Source organism: Puma concolor, chromosome A2, assembly GCF_028749965.1.
Source record: "Puma concolor isolate L17-30 chromosome A2, mPumCon1.1.hap2, whole genome shotgun sequence".
NCBI classification, from domain to species: Eukaryota; Metazoa; Chordata; class Mammalia; order Carnivora; family Felidae; genus Puma; species Puma concolor.
Genome location: NC_141668.1, coordinates 150,454,750 through 150,471,134, shown reverse-complemented (window position 1 = coordinate 150,471,134; position 16,385 = coordinate 150,454,750). Strand labels below are relative to the sequence as shown.

General features: G+C 57.0%; 1 protein-coding gene across 1 annotated transcript; it reads left to right on the top strand.

The window, feature by feature from the left end:
* Nucleotides 1-2,392: 2,392 nt before the first annotated feature.
* On the top strand, nucleotides 2,393-15,887 carry ITIH1 (inter-alpha-trypsin inhibitor heavy chain 1). The gene is made up of 22 exons (XM_025916544.2): nucleotides 2,393-2,547; nucleotides 2,810-2,830; nucleotides 3,130-3,296; nucleotides 3,749-3,853; nucleotides 4,207-4,369; nucleotides 4,922-5,035; nucleotides 6,402-6,527; nucleotides 6,613-6,729; nucleotides 7,437-7,605; nucleotides 7,694-7,819; nucleotides 8,777-8,958; nucleotides 9,245-9,430; nucleotides 10,502-10,641; nucleotides 11,231-11,385; nucleotides 11,485-11,499; nucleotides 11,845-11,865; nucleotides 12,250-12,330; nucleotides 12,435-12,548; nucleotides 13,520-13,721; nucleotides 14,574-14,746; nucleotides 15,342-15,453; nucleotides 15,609-15,887. Exons 1-22 carry the CDS (start codon nucleotides 2,434-2,436, stop codon nucleotides 15,736-15,738), a joined length of 2,733 nt encoding a protein of 910 aa, XP_025772329.2. The 5' UTR covers nucleotides 2,393-2,433; the 3' UTR covers nucleotides 15,739-15,887.
* Nucleotides 15,888-16,385: the final 498 nt, after the last annotated feature.

Here is a 16,385-nt window from a genome sequence, read left to right as displayed (position 1 = left end):
GATGCCTGGATGGATGGCAGTGGCCTTCACTGGGGTGGACAACAAGAGAGGAAGACCAGGCTTGGTGGTGGAATACAGGAGGGGGAAAGAAAGTCATGAGTTCAGTTGGGATATATCAGGTGGAGGGGCTCTGAGCAAATCAGGCAGGCAGTTGGCTGTGTGGGTGGAGCTCAGAGCAGGTCTGAGGTGTCCTGTGTCCTATGTGTCATCCCTTTGCACCAGCAGCACAAACCCCCTCTCAAGCCCCCAGGCTCAATCCTCAGCAACCTCACCTGCTTTCCGTCCACCCATCTCCCACCTTCCACACCCACAGGGTGAGTCAACCTATCCTCTTCTTCTGTAACATGGGGAGAATCACAGCATCCATCATCCTCGGTACATGAGATAGGACACAAATGCTGAGAAGCGGGCCAGGTGCTAGTCGCTGTTCTCCTTCCCTTCCGGCCACATAAATGTATTTCTCAAACCTTCTAGGGAAGAAGCTTGGTGCTGGTCATCTCCCAACAGTCCAGTCTTGATCTCACCACACCCCTGTGTAGAATATCTGTGGGGTTTTCCAAAAAGACTGGCCACTTCCAGGCCAGGCTGGTCCCAAACCACTTCTCAGCCTCCTTCCCTGCCCTCTTCATCAGGTCCTGCTTCCATCGGGTAGACAACTGCACCTCTCCCAAGCACGCGTCACACCTACCCATCTACTTTCCCTCCCTCTCCTTTCTCCTTCCCCTGCCCAAGGGCTGTCCTGCTTCCCAGGCACCTCCTCTAGGAGCCTTCCCCGAAGCCTATGGGAGTGAGCTGCACCACTTCCAGATCACTCCAGCCCCTTCGTGCTCCTCTTAGGTTCTGACACTCGCTGGGCTTCCTTTGAGTCATCAGGCTCCTTTTCCCAACATATCAGCTCACTGAACACCTCGAGGCACTTGAGTTCATCACTGTGGCGTGCTGGTGCCTGGCACCGTGCCCAACCCACCGTGGGGCTCGTTTGATACAGGTGCAGGAAGTCAACACAGCCTCCAATGCAGTTTCATGTTGATCCACCTCATCTCCCACAAAGGCCAGAAAACAGTCCAGAAGGTCATTCTGGCCTGGGGATGATAAGCCTTTTCCCAGAATCTGCTCTGTGAGACAAAGTCCGAGACAAGCAAACAGAGATCAAAGTGGCCTCTGGGCCCCCTCACCTTATCAGGGTCATAGCAGCCAGCACATCCCACCCAGGGCCATGGAGTGGATTGACCAGGGCCACATGTACCTTGCGTGCTGTGGCTTGTGGGAGACACCGAGGGTTTGGGCATAAAAATTAAGAAATTGAAGGTCCGGGGCGCCTGGGTGGGTCAGTCGGTTGAACGTCCGGCTTGGGCTCAGGTCATGATCTCACAGTTCGTGGGTTCGAGCCCCACATCGGGCTGTGTGCTGACAGCTCAGAGCCTGGAGCCTATTTCAAATTCTGTGTCTCCCTCTCTCTCTGCTCCTCCCCTGCTGCTTATGCTCTGTCTCTCTCTGTCTCTCAAAAATAAATAAGCAGTAAAAAAAAATTAAAAAAAAAAAAAAAAGAAATTGAAGGTCCAAAGCTGTCCCTGGGGTTTTCAACTCTACTTCTCCTTTCTTCCTAATAATGCAGAGGGCATTTCTGTCATTATGTGATAGTCTTGGGCTTTGGAGTCTGAAAGATCTGGGTTTGAATACCTGTCTCTCGCCTGCTGCAGGACCAATGTCCCGGGGGCAGGGCCACCATGAGGATAAAATAAGAGGATAAAAGGCTCAGATCAAAAGGCATACTCAGTCCTCCATCATGAACACACAGTATTTACCTTCATCTCCCCTCACCTGCCAGGGGGAGGAACGGTGAGGCTTCCTTCTGCTCCTCTTTCCAAATCTGGACGAGAAGGTCCAGAGGAATGAAGCAACTGTCCTAAAGCTTGGGCCCCCCACTACACATCCCCAGGACTGCCCAGCTTGCCTCTGGCAGCACGGACGCTAGGGTTGGCGCTGTTGGAGACGTGGGCGTGGGCAGACAGCGTCTACACCGCACCATCTGCCACCCGGGCCAGAGTGTGACTGTGCAAAGTTTGTTTAGTTAAAGAATTTTGAAAGTAACCCCTAACACAGTTCAGAAGTCCACTTTTAACTGTGGCTTCTTGATGCGGGTCGCCATGTCGCTGGTGTCGCCTGAGTCAGACCCAGGATGAGATGAGCGCGCGGGGTCTTTGCCACTCACGGCAGCAGAGCGCAGCTCTGTAGGAAGGACATGGTCTGAGTCTGGTCGGGAGTTCACGCGGCCAGGGATCCCCCCAAGGAGAAAGACTTCACTGCCAAATGTTGATCCCTCCAAGTTATAATATTTGCCTTCGCCTTGTCTAATGTTTAATCCATGTTTATCCGGCACCTTATTGATTAACGGTCTGAGGGAAGTGACAGGGCAGCAGGCGCCTTGAGACCATGGACGGCACCATGGGGCTGCGGGTGCTACTGTGCGTGTGCCTGGCCTCGCTCCTCATCCTGCAGGCCATGCCCACTCAGGCTTCATCCCCAGGCAGGCCCAAAGTCAGCAAGGTATGTGGGTAAACCCTCAGGCCAGAAACAGGCCGCTGGGCCAGAGTGGGCCCGGGAGGGACACAAGACCCTTACCCCGGGGGCCAGGGCCACCCCACCCACCTCCACCACCACTGACTGGAGAGGTGATGTCCCAGCAGCTAAGGGGAGGTGAGGCCAAGGAGCGGAGGACACAAGTAGTGCCCCGCTCCCACCCCTTTGCAGATAGGCTATGGTCCCCCGCACATTCCCACTCACAACTTGTCCCGGTTTTGTTTTACAGAAGCAACAGACTGTGGACACAGTGAGTGAGAGTCCCTGCAAAGGGGTCTGTGGTGGGGCCATACCACAGCCTGTTTTCCCTCGTGCTTCAGGGGGCACCCTGGGCAGAGGGACTCCATTTCCCAGAAATGGGGCCTTTCACGCCCCACTGCGGGGTCTCTGGCAGAGAGGACAGAAGGGTCTTCCCAGGAGATCTGGTCTGTTCTCTGGGCACCCGGCGCCTGTGCTGGGTGTCGAGCCCCTGCACAACACGGGAGGCCTCTCACTGGCTCAGGGCCCCCACCCCCCCTCACAGCCACAGCCCCTCACATCTCACTCTAGAGTGTCGACGGCGTGACCATCCGGAGTTTGAAAGTCAACTGCAAAGTCACCTCTCGCTTCGCCCACTACGTTATCACCAGCCAAGTGGTCAACAATGCCGATGAAGCCAAGGAAGTGGCCTTCGATGTGGAAATCCCCAAGACGGCCTTCATCAGTGACTTTGCCATGTGCGTGCCCTGGCTGACTCCCACACCCGAGCTGTCCATTCAACAGCCCCAACCCCAAACCATGGCTCAGGGTGGCCAGATGGTGCAGACCATCTCCTCTGTCCCAAAGGGCCACAGGCCAGCTCCGGCACTGAGGGGATGAGCAATCCCCTTTAGGTCTGTTCTGGGCTCCCATCTTGGAGGGCGACGTGGAGCCTCTGACGGTATGTCTTCAGCATAGGGCCCAGGGAGCAAAAGCAGGCACCCGAGGCTTCCTGTTGGATTCTGTCGCTGTGGCTGTTCACCTCACTGCTGTGGGGCCTCTGAACAACTCTGCAGGCAGTGGGAGGAGGCAGGAGATGCCTCCCATGACAGGGCCTTCTCAGGGTTTAGGCCAGGAACACCTCCAAGCCGCAGGACTGAGTGGGTGGGGGCGGGGGCACCCCCCCCTGAGGGCTTCTTCCTCCCTACAGCACAGCAGATGGAAAAGCATTCATTGGGGACATCAAGGACAAAGTGACTGCGTGGAAGCAGTACCGGAAAGCGGCCGTCTCAGGAGAGAATGCCGGCCTTGTCAGGTGAGTGTGGCCTTGCTGCCCCAACCTCTGGTGCTGTCCTCCCCAGCCTTGGGTGAGAGCAGCCCCAGGCTGATGGGAAGTGAGCAAACTGCCCAAACCTAGATGCTGGCACAGGTGCACTGGACAAGGCTGGCGTTGACCCGCCCACCTTCCCAGACCAGCCTCTGAGAGAAGGGGCCCTGTCCTTGAGCCCTGATCCTGGCCAGCCAGCTAAGACAAGGGTGAAGGGCAAGGAAACCTGGGAGCAGCATGAATGTAAGAGAAGTTGATTCTAGGGCCATGCTTTAGGTGACAAGAACCCACATGTCACTCACCATTTGTCTGTGTGTCGTGGCTGCTGGTGGTATGTGCAGGGCCTCGGGGAGAACGATGGAACAATTCACCATCCACCTCACCATCGGTCCCCGGAGCAAGGCCACCTTCCGGCTGACCTACGAGGAGGTGCTGAAGCGAAGACTTACACAGTACAACATTGACATCAAAGTCAAGCCCAAGCAGCTGGTGCACCATTTTGAGGTAGATTGCGGGTGGCTGTATGCAGGGGAGCCATATCTGGGGCAGGGCTCCCGACTCTGTGTCGCCATGGCTCTGAGGACTGGCTCCGGGCCCACCGTGTGCCATCCCAGGCCTGAGCACACAGGAAAGGGACTGACTCCTTGGGCGGGTTCTAGTGGGTTCTTCATGGGCAGGGAGCTACCTGAACCCTCCAGTCTCCTCTTCCTCTCTGAGCCTCAGCTTGCTCATCTGTTAAATGGGGCTTCCTGTGTGTCCCAGAGTTGCCACAAGGATCACGACAGATATTAAATATCCAGGTAGTCGGTAGGCTAGGAAGTCCCGGGAAGACCGAGGGGCTGTGACTGTCACTGGCACCCCAGTGGCGGCCGAGTTGAGGGACCCAGGCATGCACACCTTCATTTGGCCAATATTTCTGGAGTGCGTACAACATGCCAGGCCCTGTGCTGAGGGCTGGGTGGGTGTGGCACACAGTAGGTGGCCAGGACACGGGTTGGCTCTTGGCTGAGACTTGATGGTGGCCTGAATGGGAGCCTGGCTGCTTCAATGATGCAGATCGAAGTGGACATCTTTGAGCCCCAGGGGATCAGCAAGCTGGATGCCCAGGCGTCCTTCCTCCCCAAAGAACTGGCAAGCCAACTCATCAAGAAATCATTCTCGGGAAAAAAGGTGTGTGGGCTGGCTGGGGGTGGTGGTGGGCCCCCGGGACTTCTCAGGCTGGTCCAACCCCTCACAAAGTGTCCAGGCTTGGCCCGGGAACCAGGCAGGGGCTGCAAGCCACCCTAGGGGTGAGGAAGGTAGGTGTTGTGTGGTTGGTATCCCAGAGAACTCGGCACTCCTGGTTCTCAGAGCGACTTAGCCAAATCCTGATGCTGAGGCTGGGGAAGGCGTCCCCTCAGCAGGGGCAAGCCCCTGGTTGCATGGTCTGGGGTGAGCTGCTGACTTGCTTGAGCCTTGGTTTCCTCTTTGCCCGTGTCGCATGCATGGGTAAAGCATTCAGGGAAGCACAGGGCACATGAGGAAATCCCAGATGCTGTTGTAGTTAGGGGTCCAAGCTCCAGGCCTCTAGGAAACAGAAGGGGAAGGCCTTTGGGCTACCCCGCCACTTACCCCTTGTCACTCACTTCCCATTTGCAGGAATCCCCAAAGTCTCCTGCTTGCCCCTTCCCAGGTCCTGGAGGGGTGTGGCATCTGGGTGGGTGACACCCAGCCTTCTAACTTGCCCTCAACTGGAGCCAGGAACAAGCCCTTTAGTCCCCGCCTACCTTTGGCAGTGACCCCACAATAATTCACATAAAGGGAATGTTTCTTACGGTTTTGGAGGGGTTCTTTTTTAAACAAAATATGATACCCCAGAATGTTACCCAACACGCTTGCTTTTAGTAGGAGACCAAGAAGTGGGTCTGTGTCTTCCTAACAATCCATTTCAAGTTTTGTGGGGGCTTTTTGATAAGTATATCTTACTTCTATAACAAACAAACAAAAAGTAAAAATTAAAAAGTATTTTAAGAAAAAGTGGAAAGTTACAAAAGTATAGAAAAGTATTGAGTGAAAACCATCCCTAATTTCCCTAAGCACCAACACAAAGTCAAACCAGACCTTAGCCTCTGCCCTGTGTCCTTCCTCCCAGCTTCTGCTCTTTGTCTACCTGGTGGCGGGGGGGGGGGGGGGGGGGGAGGTGGTGGTCCTGTTTTCCAGCACAGTATTATAGTCTTGCTTTTGTACTCCAGTTTGCATTAACTAATGTCTCTCTACTGCTATTATCTTGTACCCAAAGTGGTGATGCTTATTGTAGAAAAGCCCAATGATTCAGAAGCGTATAAGCAAAGAAACAGATCTTCTCTCCTACCACCTTATAGGTGTGTGCTCCCAGCAGCTGGGTGGAGGGCCCACCAGATTCATTTCTATGTCCATGCAACACACACACACACACACACACACACACACACACACACACACCCCTTATGTTGCGTTTGCGAACACCCTGGCAGCTGCTGCACAAGCCAGTAATGCCTCACACCCTCTGTGGTTCCAGGGTCATGTGCTTTTCCGCCCTACTGTGGGTCAGCAGCAATCCTGCCCCACGTGCTCTACATCTTTGATGAATGGAGACTTCAAGGTGACCTATGATGTCAATCGAGACAAACTCTGTGACCTCCTGGTGAGCCTGAAGCTTCTGGCCTGAGACTCAGAGGGCAGGCACGGATGCTTGTGACAGGGGCCTCACTTGTTCCTTTGTATTGTAGGTTGCCAATAACCACTTTGCCCACTTCTTTGCCCCCCAAAACCTGACGAACCTGAACAAGAACTTGGTTTTTGTGATTGACATTAGCACCTCTATGGAAGGCCAGAAAGTGAAGCAGGTAAACTGTGGCTTTAAACAGTTCACCCAGCAGAGGCTTCTTCAGCCTTGGCACGCACCCCATGGCGTTGTTGCCGGGGTCTGGGTTTGGGATTCCTGCTCCCAGTCGGAGGTGGGCGATCTGACAGGAAATCCCCCCCCTCACCGCCCACTCCCCCTCCCCCCCCCCCCCCCCGGGGCGGGCTCTGGCATCAGCCACTTCCTTGCTGTGCAACTGTGGCAAGTGCATTCACTTCTCAGTAGCAAAATGAGAATGATAGCAATGCCCACGAGGTCATGAATCCGGCCATGGGGGCACTTGGAAGATGATAGCTGTCTGCTGAATGTGCCAGGGACAAGCATGGCTGTCCACGACGAGGAGTCTCGCAGCAGGGCACAGCCCACTGAGTGCCCTGCCCATGGTGCAGTGAGACCATGGCTGAGTGTCAGAAACTGAGCCCCCTGTAGTCCTCTTTCTTGATCCTGCGCCGTTCGAGCTCCTGGTCCTTTCCTCTTCCCATGCTACGTCCCTTGTCTTCTCCATCCCCTCATCCACCCCCAGGGGTCCATAGGACACTCGTCTTCCGGTGCCACCTGGTTGGCCTGTCCATCCCTCCCACTTGTCCGCTGTGTACCTCTGCCCTGTGGATCTCTCAAAGGGGCATCTGGAGTTGACAGGAGGCACTCTCTAGGGGCCATGTCCCTCTGATGACTGTCCTGTCCTTCCAGACCAAGGAGGCACTCCTTAAAATCCTGGGGGACATGCGGCCAGGGGACTATTTCGACCTGGTCCTCTTTGGGTCTGAAGTGCAGTCATGGAGGGGCTCGTTGGTGCCAGCATCTGCCGCCAATGTGCGAGCGGCTCAAGACTTTGTGCAGCGCTTCCACCTGGCTGGGGGTAAGGGCAGGGGTCTTGGGCCACCTTGGTGTCACTTCTGTCCCCTTGGAATGAGGTCATACGCTGGCCTACTTTCCTTCCTTTGCAGCCACAAACCTGAATGGAGGTTTGCTCCGGGGAATTGAGATCTTGAACCAAGCTCATGGGAGCGTCCCAGAACTCAGCAACCATGCCTCAGTTCTCATCATGTTGACAGATGGGGAGCCCACAGAGGGTAAGCACCTCAAGGGCTGTGTTGGGAGGCGGCGATCTTTTTGCGACTGAAGGCGTTCAAGCTGAGCTTGGAAACCCAACCACTGGAGGTGCTATTGGGGGGCAGAAAGGCTCCAGGGAAAATCAAGCCCTGGTCTAAAGACAGAGTTCAGACTGTAATGTCTGCAGGAGGGAGAAGGCATACTTCTATGCTGAGCTGGGAAACTGGGGAAGTACCTACATGACCCAAGGTTGCACAGACCCCAGGACGATAGGCAGGATTCCTAGGTTGAATTTAACGAACTATGTATTCAGCACCAACTGTGTGCCAAGCATAGCGCTAGGGACCAAGAAGAAATACCAAGAGAACAAGATTTGTCTCTGTGCTTAAGGAGCACAGGGTTCACTGGGGGAGGCTGACCCAGGAACAGAAGCTGTGCTGAGGGCCCTGAAAGAACAGGGTGCCAGGAGGCTGCAGGACTGCAGATAAGGGGCATCTGGCCCAGGCAGGGTCCCAGGAAGCCTTCTGGAGGAGGTGACCCATGAGCTTGGGCTGGAAGGAGGAGAGGAGGAGCAGGAAGGGATCCCTGGCAGAGGGAGAAGCTTGAGGGAAAAAAAAAAAGTTTGTGCGATGGCGGGGCCTGCCTAAGAACAACATGTGCAGAATAGGTGAAACTAGGTTTGGGAAGTTCAATGTGGTCTCATGGGCCATGGCAATGACCCATGGGAGGGTTTAGAGCAGAATCTGGTCTGCTTATGATAGGTCCATATAGTTAGGCAAGTCTTTGAGAGGCTGTTAGGATCTGTTATAGTCGTTGGGAGCCAGTGGGAGACATTGCCTCAAGAGGCTGGTGGGGACTGGAGATGGGGGGGAGTCTGCGATAGGAGGCTTGGCCCCCAGGGAGTGTGCCCCAAAGGTCCATTGTGCCCTACATGCCTTTGTTTGGTATCCTGTCACTGCCTGGGTGTGTGGCTGCAGGGGTGACAGACCGTTCCCAAATCCTCAAGAACGTCCGCAACGCCATCGGGGGCAGGTTCCCACTCTACAACTTGGGCTTTGGCCACAACGTGGACTGGAACTTCCTGGAGGTCATGTCCATGGAGAACAATGGACGGGCTCAGAGAATTTACGAGGACCACGACGCCACCCAGCAGCTGCAGGTCTCCTCCTACCCCCTCTGCCCCCCAACATACCACCAATGGAATGCCATGGGGGAGCCCGGTCTTAGCAGTCTTTCGCCCATCCATCCAGAGAAGCAGACAAAATTCTGGAATGTGGTTGGAATCAGCTGCATGACCTCAAACCAGTTACTTAACCCGTATGAACCTGCAATTCCATCTATAAAATGGGGGTCCCAATACTCTACTTTGTGAGTGAGTCTCCCCATTGGGTGCCCCAGGTGACCCACCAGCTCTGAGGCTGTGCTCCCCCGCCCCACCCCTGCAGGGTTTCTACGACCAGGTAGCGAACCCCCTACTGGTGGACGTGGAGTTGCTCTATCCCCAGGACACCGTCTCAGCTCTGACCCAGCACCGCCATAAACAGTACTACGAAGGCTCGGAGATCATGGTGGCTGGGCGCATCGCTGACCACAAATCGAGCAGTTTCAAAGCTGATGTGCTGGCCCGTGGGGTAAACACTGGGGCTGCGGAGGGTGGAGAGGTCAGGCAGCACCCAGAGGCTCCAAATCCACACTTGTTCTCCACCCGTCCCCGCCGTCCCCAGGCTTCTCTTTCCCCAGAGCAGTGCCCCCACCTCTGCACCATGCCACACATACCCCAGGCCAGAACATTCCTCCACGCAGGCATCCAGGGGATGGGCTGGGATGGAACCGACATAGCCTTGATTATTTGTAGTCCCTTGGCCCAAAACGGATCACCTGTTATTCCTTACATCGTTCTCCGCAAAGGCATGAGAGAGCAAGAGGCCAGCCTCTTCCGTTTCACTTGACAATCTTTTCCTGAACACCCAGATTGGCGCCACAGTGCAAATGCATGTGTGCGTGTGCATGCTGTGGGGGTCACAGGTGTGTGAGACATGGACCCTGTCCTGCTGGGGGTGGCTTCAAGCCCTGCTGTGTGGTCAAGCATTCAGAACGGGGTCTTTGGGTGAGGAAAGCTGCGCCGGACCCTGGCCCGCCCTGACCGGCTGGGTGACCTTGAGCAAATGGGTCCAGCTCTCCAGGCCTCAGTTTCTTTTTCTGTACCGTGGGGTGATACTGCCCTGGAGAGTTGTGTGGATTAAGTGAAATAATCTATGTAATATGCTTGCGCGGTGCCTGGGGCACGGGATTCCCTCAGGAAGTGAAGTCCCACTATCGTAGCTGGCGACAGAACAGCATTTGCAGGTGGGGCCGCGGTGGGCATTTGAAGGAGGGGACATGGTGGAAACGGCTAGATGGTGGAAGTAGCTGGATGCTTGCTGGCACGTCCCAGAGAGAGTAACTTCAGGAGGCCAGGGTCTGGTCCTCCCATTCCTGGGGTCCCCAGGGCTGAGGCCCTGCTGGCTCACTGACGGTGCTCAGCAAGTGTGTGCGGGATGAAGGGATGAGTGAGCTTTAGGACCGCAGCTCGGGGAAGGGCAGTGCTGAGAAAGAATCGCAGAGCCCGGATGTGGGGGGGGGGGGGGTCCCGGGCCCTCCGCCACCAGCCTGCGGTTGTGCCCTTCACGGCGCCCGGCCCCTCTCCCCGTGACCACCCTCAGGAGGGCCAAGAATTCAAGGCGACCTGCCTGGTGGATGAAGAGGAGATGAAGAAGCTGCTCCAAGAGCGGGGCCACGTGCTGGAGAACCACGTTGAACGGCTCTGGGCCTACCTCACCATCCAGGAGCTGCTGGCCAAGCGGTACGACCCCTGCGGCGGGGGTGGACACCAGGGCCTCTGGACCAGTGAGGTGAACGGAGAAGGGGTGCTTCTGGGCCTTCGAGGTTGGGAGCGGGTCAGGCTGACTGGCGTTCGGCTTCGCTCACTGAGTTCGTGCCAACCAGTCAGTCGACAGCGTGGGCGGGACCCGGTTTGCCTCCACTGAGCTGCCGGGCAGGGAGAGGCTGCCCTTTACTGAGGGGGCCGCTGCGTCCAGACACGCTTGGGCAATCCTCACAGCCTGTGGGGGAATTTCCTCATTATTCCCATTTCGCAGAGGAGCGAGCGGAGGCTCAGAGAAGTTAGACCGCTCCCCAGAATCTCCCCGCTGTTAAATTCTCTGCGTATTTCTGAGGCACGTCCCCCAACCCTGCCGAATTGCCAGGTTTTCCAGGTGGGAGGGCTTTAAATCACGAGGCCCTTGAAGGCGGCCACGGAACAGGGGCACTGCAGGTGCCTGATTCGTGTTTGCTGAATGAGTGAGTGAGTGACCAAATGAGCAAAAGGGCCGGGGAGTTCAAGTCCGTTGTCATCCAGGCCGTGGGGCTTGGAGCCGGTGTGTGTCTTGTAGGATGAAGTTGGAGGGGAAGGAGAAGGCCACCGCGACGGCCAAGGCCCTGCAGATGTCGCTGGCCTACCAGTTTGTGACCCCACTGACCTCCATGACCATCAGAGGCATGACGGACGAGGATGGCCTGGAGCCCATCATTGACAAGCCCCCCGAGGGTAGGGTCGCTGCAAAGGGGGAGGCTGCGGGTTTGCGGAGGCTTCTGAGGGCCAAAAACTTCCTGGGTTTTGATTCTCTCCCCTTTCTCTCCCTTCCAGATTCTCTGCCCTTGGGTGAGTTTTTCAATCACGTTGGTTTCCAGGAGGGGCTCCTGGGGTCAGGCAAGCAGCTGGTGCCCCAGCCCCCAGGGGCGTATCCCCCTGGTCCGCATCCTCCAGCCTTTCACCACAAACCAGCAGTTGCCCCCTGCATGCCTGGGGAGCCCTTGTGCAGCCTCCTCCATCCGGGCCTCCATGTGAGCCTGTGTCTGCCCAGCGGCCAGGGTGGGGGTGCCCAGGGAGGCCTTCGAGCCCAGGCCTGCCTGGCCTTTGGGCCCCGGATGCCCTTGGGGAACGAGGAGTGTACCTTTCAGGTAGGGCGCTGAGGGTGATGCTGTCCTCTCTCGCTGTCCTCCACAGAGATGCTGGGACACAGAAAGAGTAAGTGGTGGCATCCCCCGGACATACATCTCTACCTCTCTCCTCCTTGTGCCGTTGTCCCTCAGGCGGTACGTTCAGTCCTGAGCGGAGCTCCTATTTGCCTGAGGAGGAAACGACAGCCGGTCTGAGGCTTCCTCACTGACTCTCCCTGGGATCCTCAGAACTGCCTCCTGACTGTCCCTGGCCTCCCCTTATGCCAGCAGCTCCATCGGGCCCCCATGGAAGGAGGCAGACCGGGGGCCAGCACACCAGGAGGCATCAGGGGCTCGGGGTCGCTCCTGTGGCTTCAGGCCGGCCACCTGGGTGGAGGGGTCTGGGGAAAGGAGCCAGCAGCCCCAGGGAAGCGGGGTGCCGTCCTCCTAACTGCCATTCATTCCCCGCCAGCGTTCATGCTGTCGGCCTTGCACCCTTCCCCGACTCAATCCAGCTCCAACATCCAGCAGTTGCCAAACCGAGTGACTGGCGGTGAGTCCTGGGGAGGGTCTGGGGGACACCCCTGCCTTGCTCCTGGCCGGCCCTAGCCCACCTTCCAGATGCCCAATCTAACAGACTCCATGCTATGCCCCCAGTGGACACTGACCCCCACTTCCTCATCCACGTGCCCCAGAAGGAGGATACCCTGTGCTTCAATATCGATGAGGAGCCCGGTGTGGTCCTGAGCCTGGTGCAGGACCCTGACACAGGTATGGGTGACTTCACTGATTCTGCCAGACAGCGTGGGGCCTGGACTCCTCGGCCCTCAGTGTACAGCTGCAGACAGGACAGTGGCAGTGGCCGCCACTTCCCACAGCCCATGCCCCAGCATCATCTGGCGGGACTCAACCTGCCTCCTTCCCTCCCATCCACCTGCCCTAGATGGCACCTGCTTCGTGGACATGTGACCGGTGGGGGCACACAGGACCCTATGCTTAGAAGGGTCCACGCTTGATTTAATACTCTGCTGTAACTGTTTTGAAATTCTTAATGCTTTTTGAACAAAGGGCCCTTCACTTCCATTTTGTACCAAGTTCTGTAAGTTACATAGTGATCCTGCCCTGTGTTCAGCCTCTGAGGGGGCCTCTGAGTCCATCCCCCGGCAGTGCTCTGGGGTGGGAATGACTCCCTGTCTCTTGGCCACTCTCTCTCCCTCCCTCCCAGGCCATCTGCAAGGGTTCATTGAGTACCTCCTGGGGGCCATGGGTGTAGTAAGTCCCTACTCTTGTGGAGTTTAGGGAAGGGAGACAAACAGGCAAGCAAATTCTCTGATGACAGCCTCAGAGCATGAGGCATGATGTGGTGGTAGTGAGGATGATGAGGGGGCTTTGGGGCTGCTCAGGTCATAGGAGGCCTCTGTGACCTGCTTCTGTGTCAGGGGTTAGAGCCACAGAGAAGGAGTAGGTCCAAGTCCTGCAAGGCGTCTTTCATGGCCCGGATGTGAGGGCTCAGTGACAGGTAGTGTGTGTGTGTGTGTGGGGGGGGGCGCAGAGTGGTGCTGTGTGGCCTCCACCAATCCTGAAAACCCCTCAGGAGGTGAGCCCCTCAAAGCTGGTGTGGGATGGGTGGGTGTGGGTGTCTCCCGGGGGGAGGTGCGGCATGAGCACAGGCAGGCTGGTGGGGGTCTGGCGAGAGCAGACCCCTCCCTGACCCGGACGGCCCCCCCCCCCCCCCGCTGCAGGCTTCTCAGTGAATGGGCAGCTCATTGGCAACAAGGCCAGGAGCCCCGGGCAGCATGAGGGCACGTACTTCGGGCGGCTGGGGATCGCCAACCCCGCAACGGACTTTCATCTGGAAGTGACTCCCCAGAACATTACGCTGAACCCCGGCTTGGGCGGCCCCGTGTTCTCCTGGGGAGACCAGGCTTCACTGCGGCAGCATGAGTAACCAGGCTGGGGCCGGGGGCTGGGTGGGGAGGCAAGGGCAAGGGTGGTTAGGGACAGGCACGAAGCCCCAGAGCCAGCTCAGCTGCCTGATCTTGCCGGGCCCTGGTCGCCTGCGCCATGGCAGTGAATGACATCCATGTGGCTTCCCTGGGAGCTGGGCAGACATGTGGGACCCTGAGGACCACCCCACCCATTTCCCTCGGTTCCCAGACACGTGCTCCAGGCCCGGCTGCCTGCGGGCCTGGGCTCCCAGGCTCCCTCGCCCTACAGTCCATCCCATCTCCACCAAGCAAAGCCGACTCACCTCCCCGGCCCAGGGCAAAGGCTACCCATTCCCTGAAACTCCAGAGTGCTCTTTCAGCACCTGTGTTAGCACGCCTTGCCTTGTGTTTGTTCCTTCCTTCACTCATTCACTCAGCAAACTCTGCTGAGCATCAGAGCCTGACGCCAGACAGAGAGCTATAGAAAGAGGTGGGCAGAGTCCAGGTGGAGGACACAGATGATGAGTGGTGGTCAAAGAACACAGACTTTGATATTGGACAGGCTGGAGTTTAAGTCCTGGCTTTACCGCTTTCCAGCTGTGTGACCTTGGGCAAGTTACTTAACCTCTTTGAGCCTCACAGGATCACAGTGAGAACTGAATGATGCAGTTTGTAGGGAGGGCTTGGCACAGGGTCTAGCACACTGTAGGGGCCCCATACACAATAGCAACATGTGAGAAGGTAACACCCACCATCTGGGAGTGAGGGTGAGGAGCTCATGAGAGCTGGGTCCAAGAGGACGAGGGTGACCGAATGGAGAAAGGTGTAATGTGGCTGCATCTGCCCTCATGGCCACCTGGCCCTGCAGGGTGGTAGTGACCATCAACAGGAAGAGGAACCTGGTGGTGTCTGTGGAGGACGGGGGCACTTTTGAGGTCGTCTTGCACCGGGTGTGGAAGGGGAGTGCCATTCACCAGGACTTCCTGGGCTTCTACGTGCTGGACAGTCACCGGATGTCGGCACGGACACACGGGCTGCTGGGTACGACCTGCTAGGCAGGCAGAGCTGTGGGGTGTGCTGTTGAAGCCAGCGGGCTCGCCATGGGTCAGACTTGCCTCTGGGCACCGAACACACTTCCCTCCAACTTGGCCATCAAGACTCAAAGGTCCAAAGAGGGCTTGTCCTGGGGAAGGTCTTGTCCCTCAGAAAGGTGATCACACACAAGGTGAAACTCAGGCTTAAGTGGACCTGGGGGCGAGCAGGAGACGTCCGACTAGCAGGAGGGTCCAAACAGACCGGGCTCCCCAAGACTTCCTGGATGTGATGGGTCACTGGCCACACCGCTTCCCCTGGTGGCCTTCCTGCAGACCCTGCTCTCTGTGGGCACCTCCCTCTCAACCTTCTCTCCCCAGCCACGTTCCTTCGGAGTTGGTCTAAAAGAGGCAGGAGGTACAACCACCTGCCAGTAGGTGCTTCTCTGGAGCAGGTGAACTAAAGGAGGCTTTCGATGCCAAAATGTATCAGAAATAGTCATGCCCTTAAGAAAAAACACCCAGGAGACCCTAACCCTCCAGTGAGCACCTGCTGAGTGCAAGGCCCCTCAATGGTCACTGCTGCTTCCAATGTACCTTTCCAGGACAATTCTTCCACCCCTTTGATTTTGAAGTGTCTGACCCCCACCCGGGCTCCGACCCCACAAAGACAGATGCCACAATGGTGGTGAAGAGCCGGCAGCTGACCGTCACCAGGTGGGTGGGTGGCTCTCCCAGCATCTCTGCCCTTGGCATTCCTGTGGTTGGTCAGGGCCTTCCTCGTGGTGTCACACGGATGGAGTGGGCTTCCTGGAGGGGGTGCAGCCCTGCTGAGTCCAAAAGGTAACCCCAGCTGATTTGTATCTCCCCAGGGGCTTGCAAAAAGACTACAGCAAGGACCCCCGGCATGGGGCTGAGGTGACCTGCTGGTTCGTCCACAACAATGGGGCTGGGCTGATCGATGGCGTTCACACTGACTATATTGTCCCTGACATCTTCTGAGCCCCCGGCCAACACACCTGTCCTTCCTTGGGCTCACGGCAGAGGAGCACAGCATCCTGACCCACTGCCCAGGACACATCTTGCTGTCCAAGCTGATCCACTGTGTCAAAGCACCCGTGACTTCCATTAAAGAGAAGCTATGTCCAGTCCAGGCCGGCTGCTTTCTGGGAGGGAGGGCGATGGGGAGGCAATCCAAGATGCTGCCGCCAGGAAGGACTCAGGGGTCATAGCAGACCTGGAGGCCGGGAGGAAACCCATGCCAACTTTGCCCCCACCCCACCTTGTTTGCTGCAGCTGCCAGACCCTATGCCCTCTGAGCATCTGGAGTGTCCCCTGCACACAGCTATCCCTACAGGTCCAAGGCCCAAAGGACACTGTGGCAGCCTATATAGGCACTGTTCTAAGTGCCTTCATTGAATTAACTAAATGTATGCTCCCAACAGTCCTAGGGGGGATACCGTTTTACCCATTTATAGCTGAGGAAACTGAGGTTAGGTAACTTGTCCCAAGTCACTCATGAATGGCCCAACTGGGATTTGAACCCATACTGTCTGGTGCCAGCATCTGTGTGCTTAAGCACCCCCCTGTGAATACTCCTGTCAGGCTGGGCAGCTGATGGCCGCAGCCCACTGAGATTGGGTTCTAGA

What these genes read in the sequence shown, in the direction of transcription:
- ITIH1 (XM_025916544.2), top strand. Translation starts at nt 2,434, where the DNA reads ATGGACGGCACCATGGGGCTGCGGGTGCTACTGTGCGTGTGCCTGGCC. An exon ending in ACGCCACCCAGCAGCTGCAG is followed by an intron (nt 8,959 to 9,244) that starts GTCTCCTCCTAC and finishes CCACCCCTGCAG; the next exon opens with GGTTTCTACGACCAGGTAGC. An exon ending in GATGCTGGGACACAGAAAGA is followed by an intron (nt 11,866 to 12,249) that starts GTAAGTGGTGGC and finishes ATTCCCCGCCAG; the next exon opens with CGTTCATGCTGTCGGCCTTG.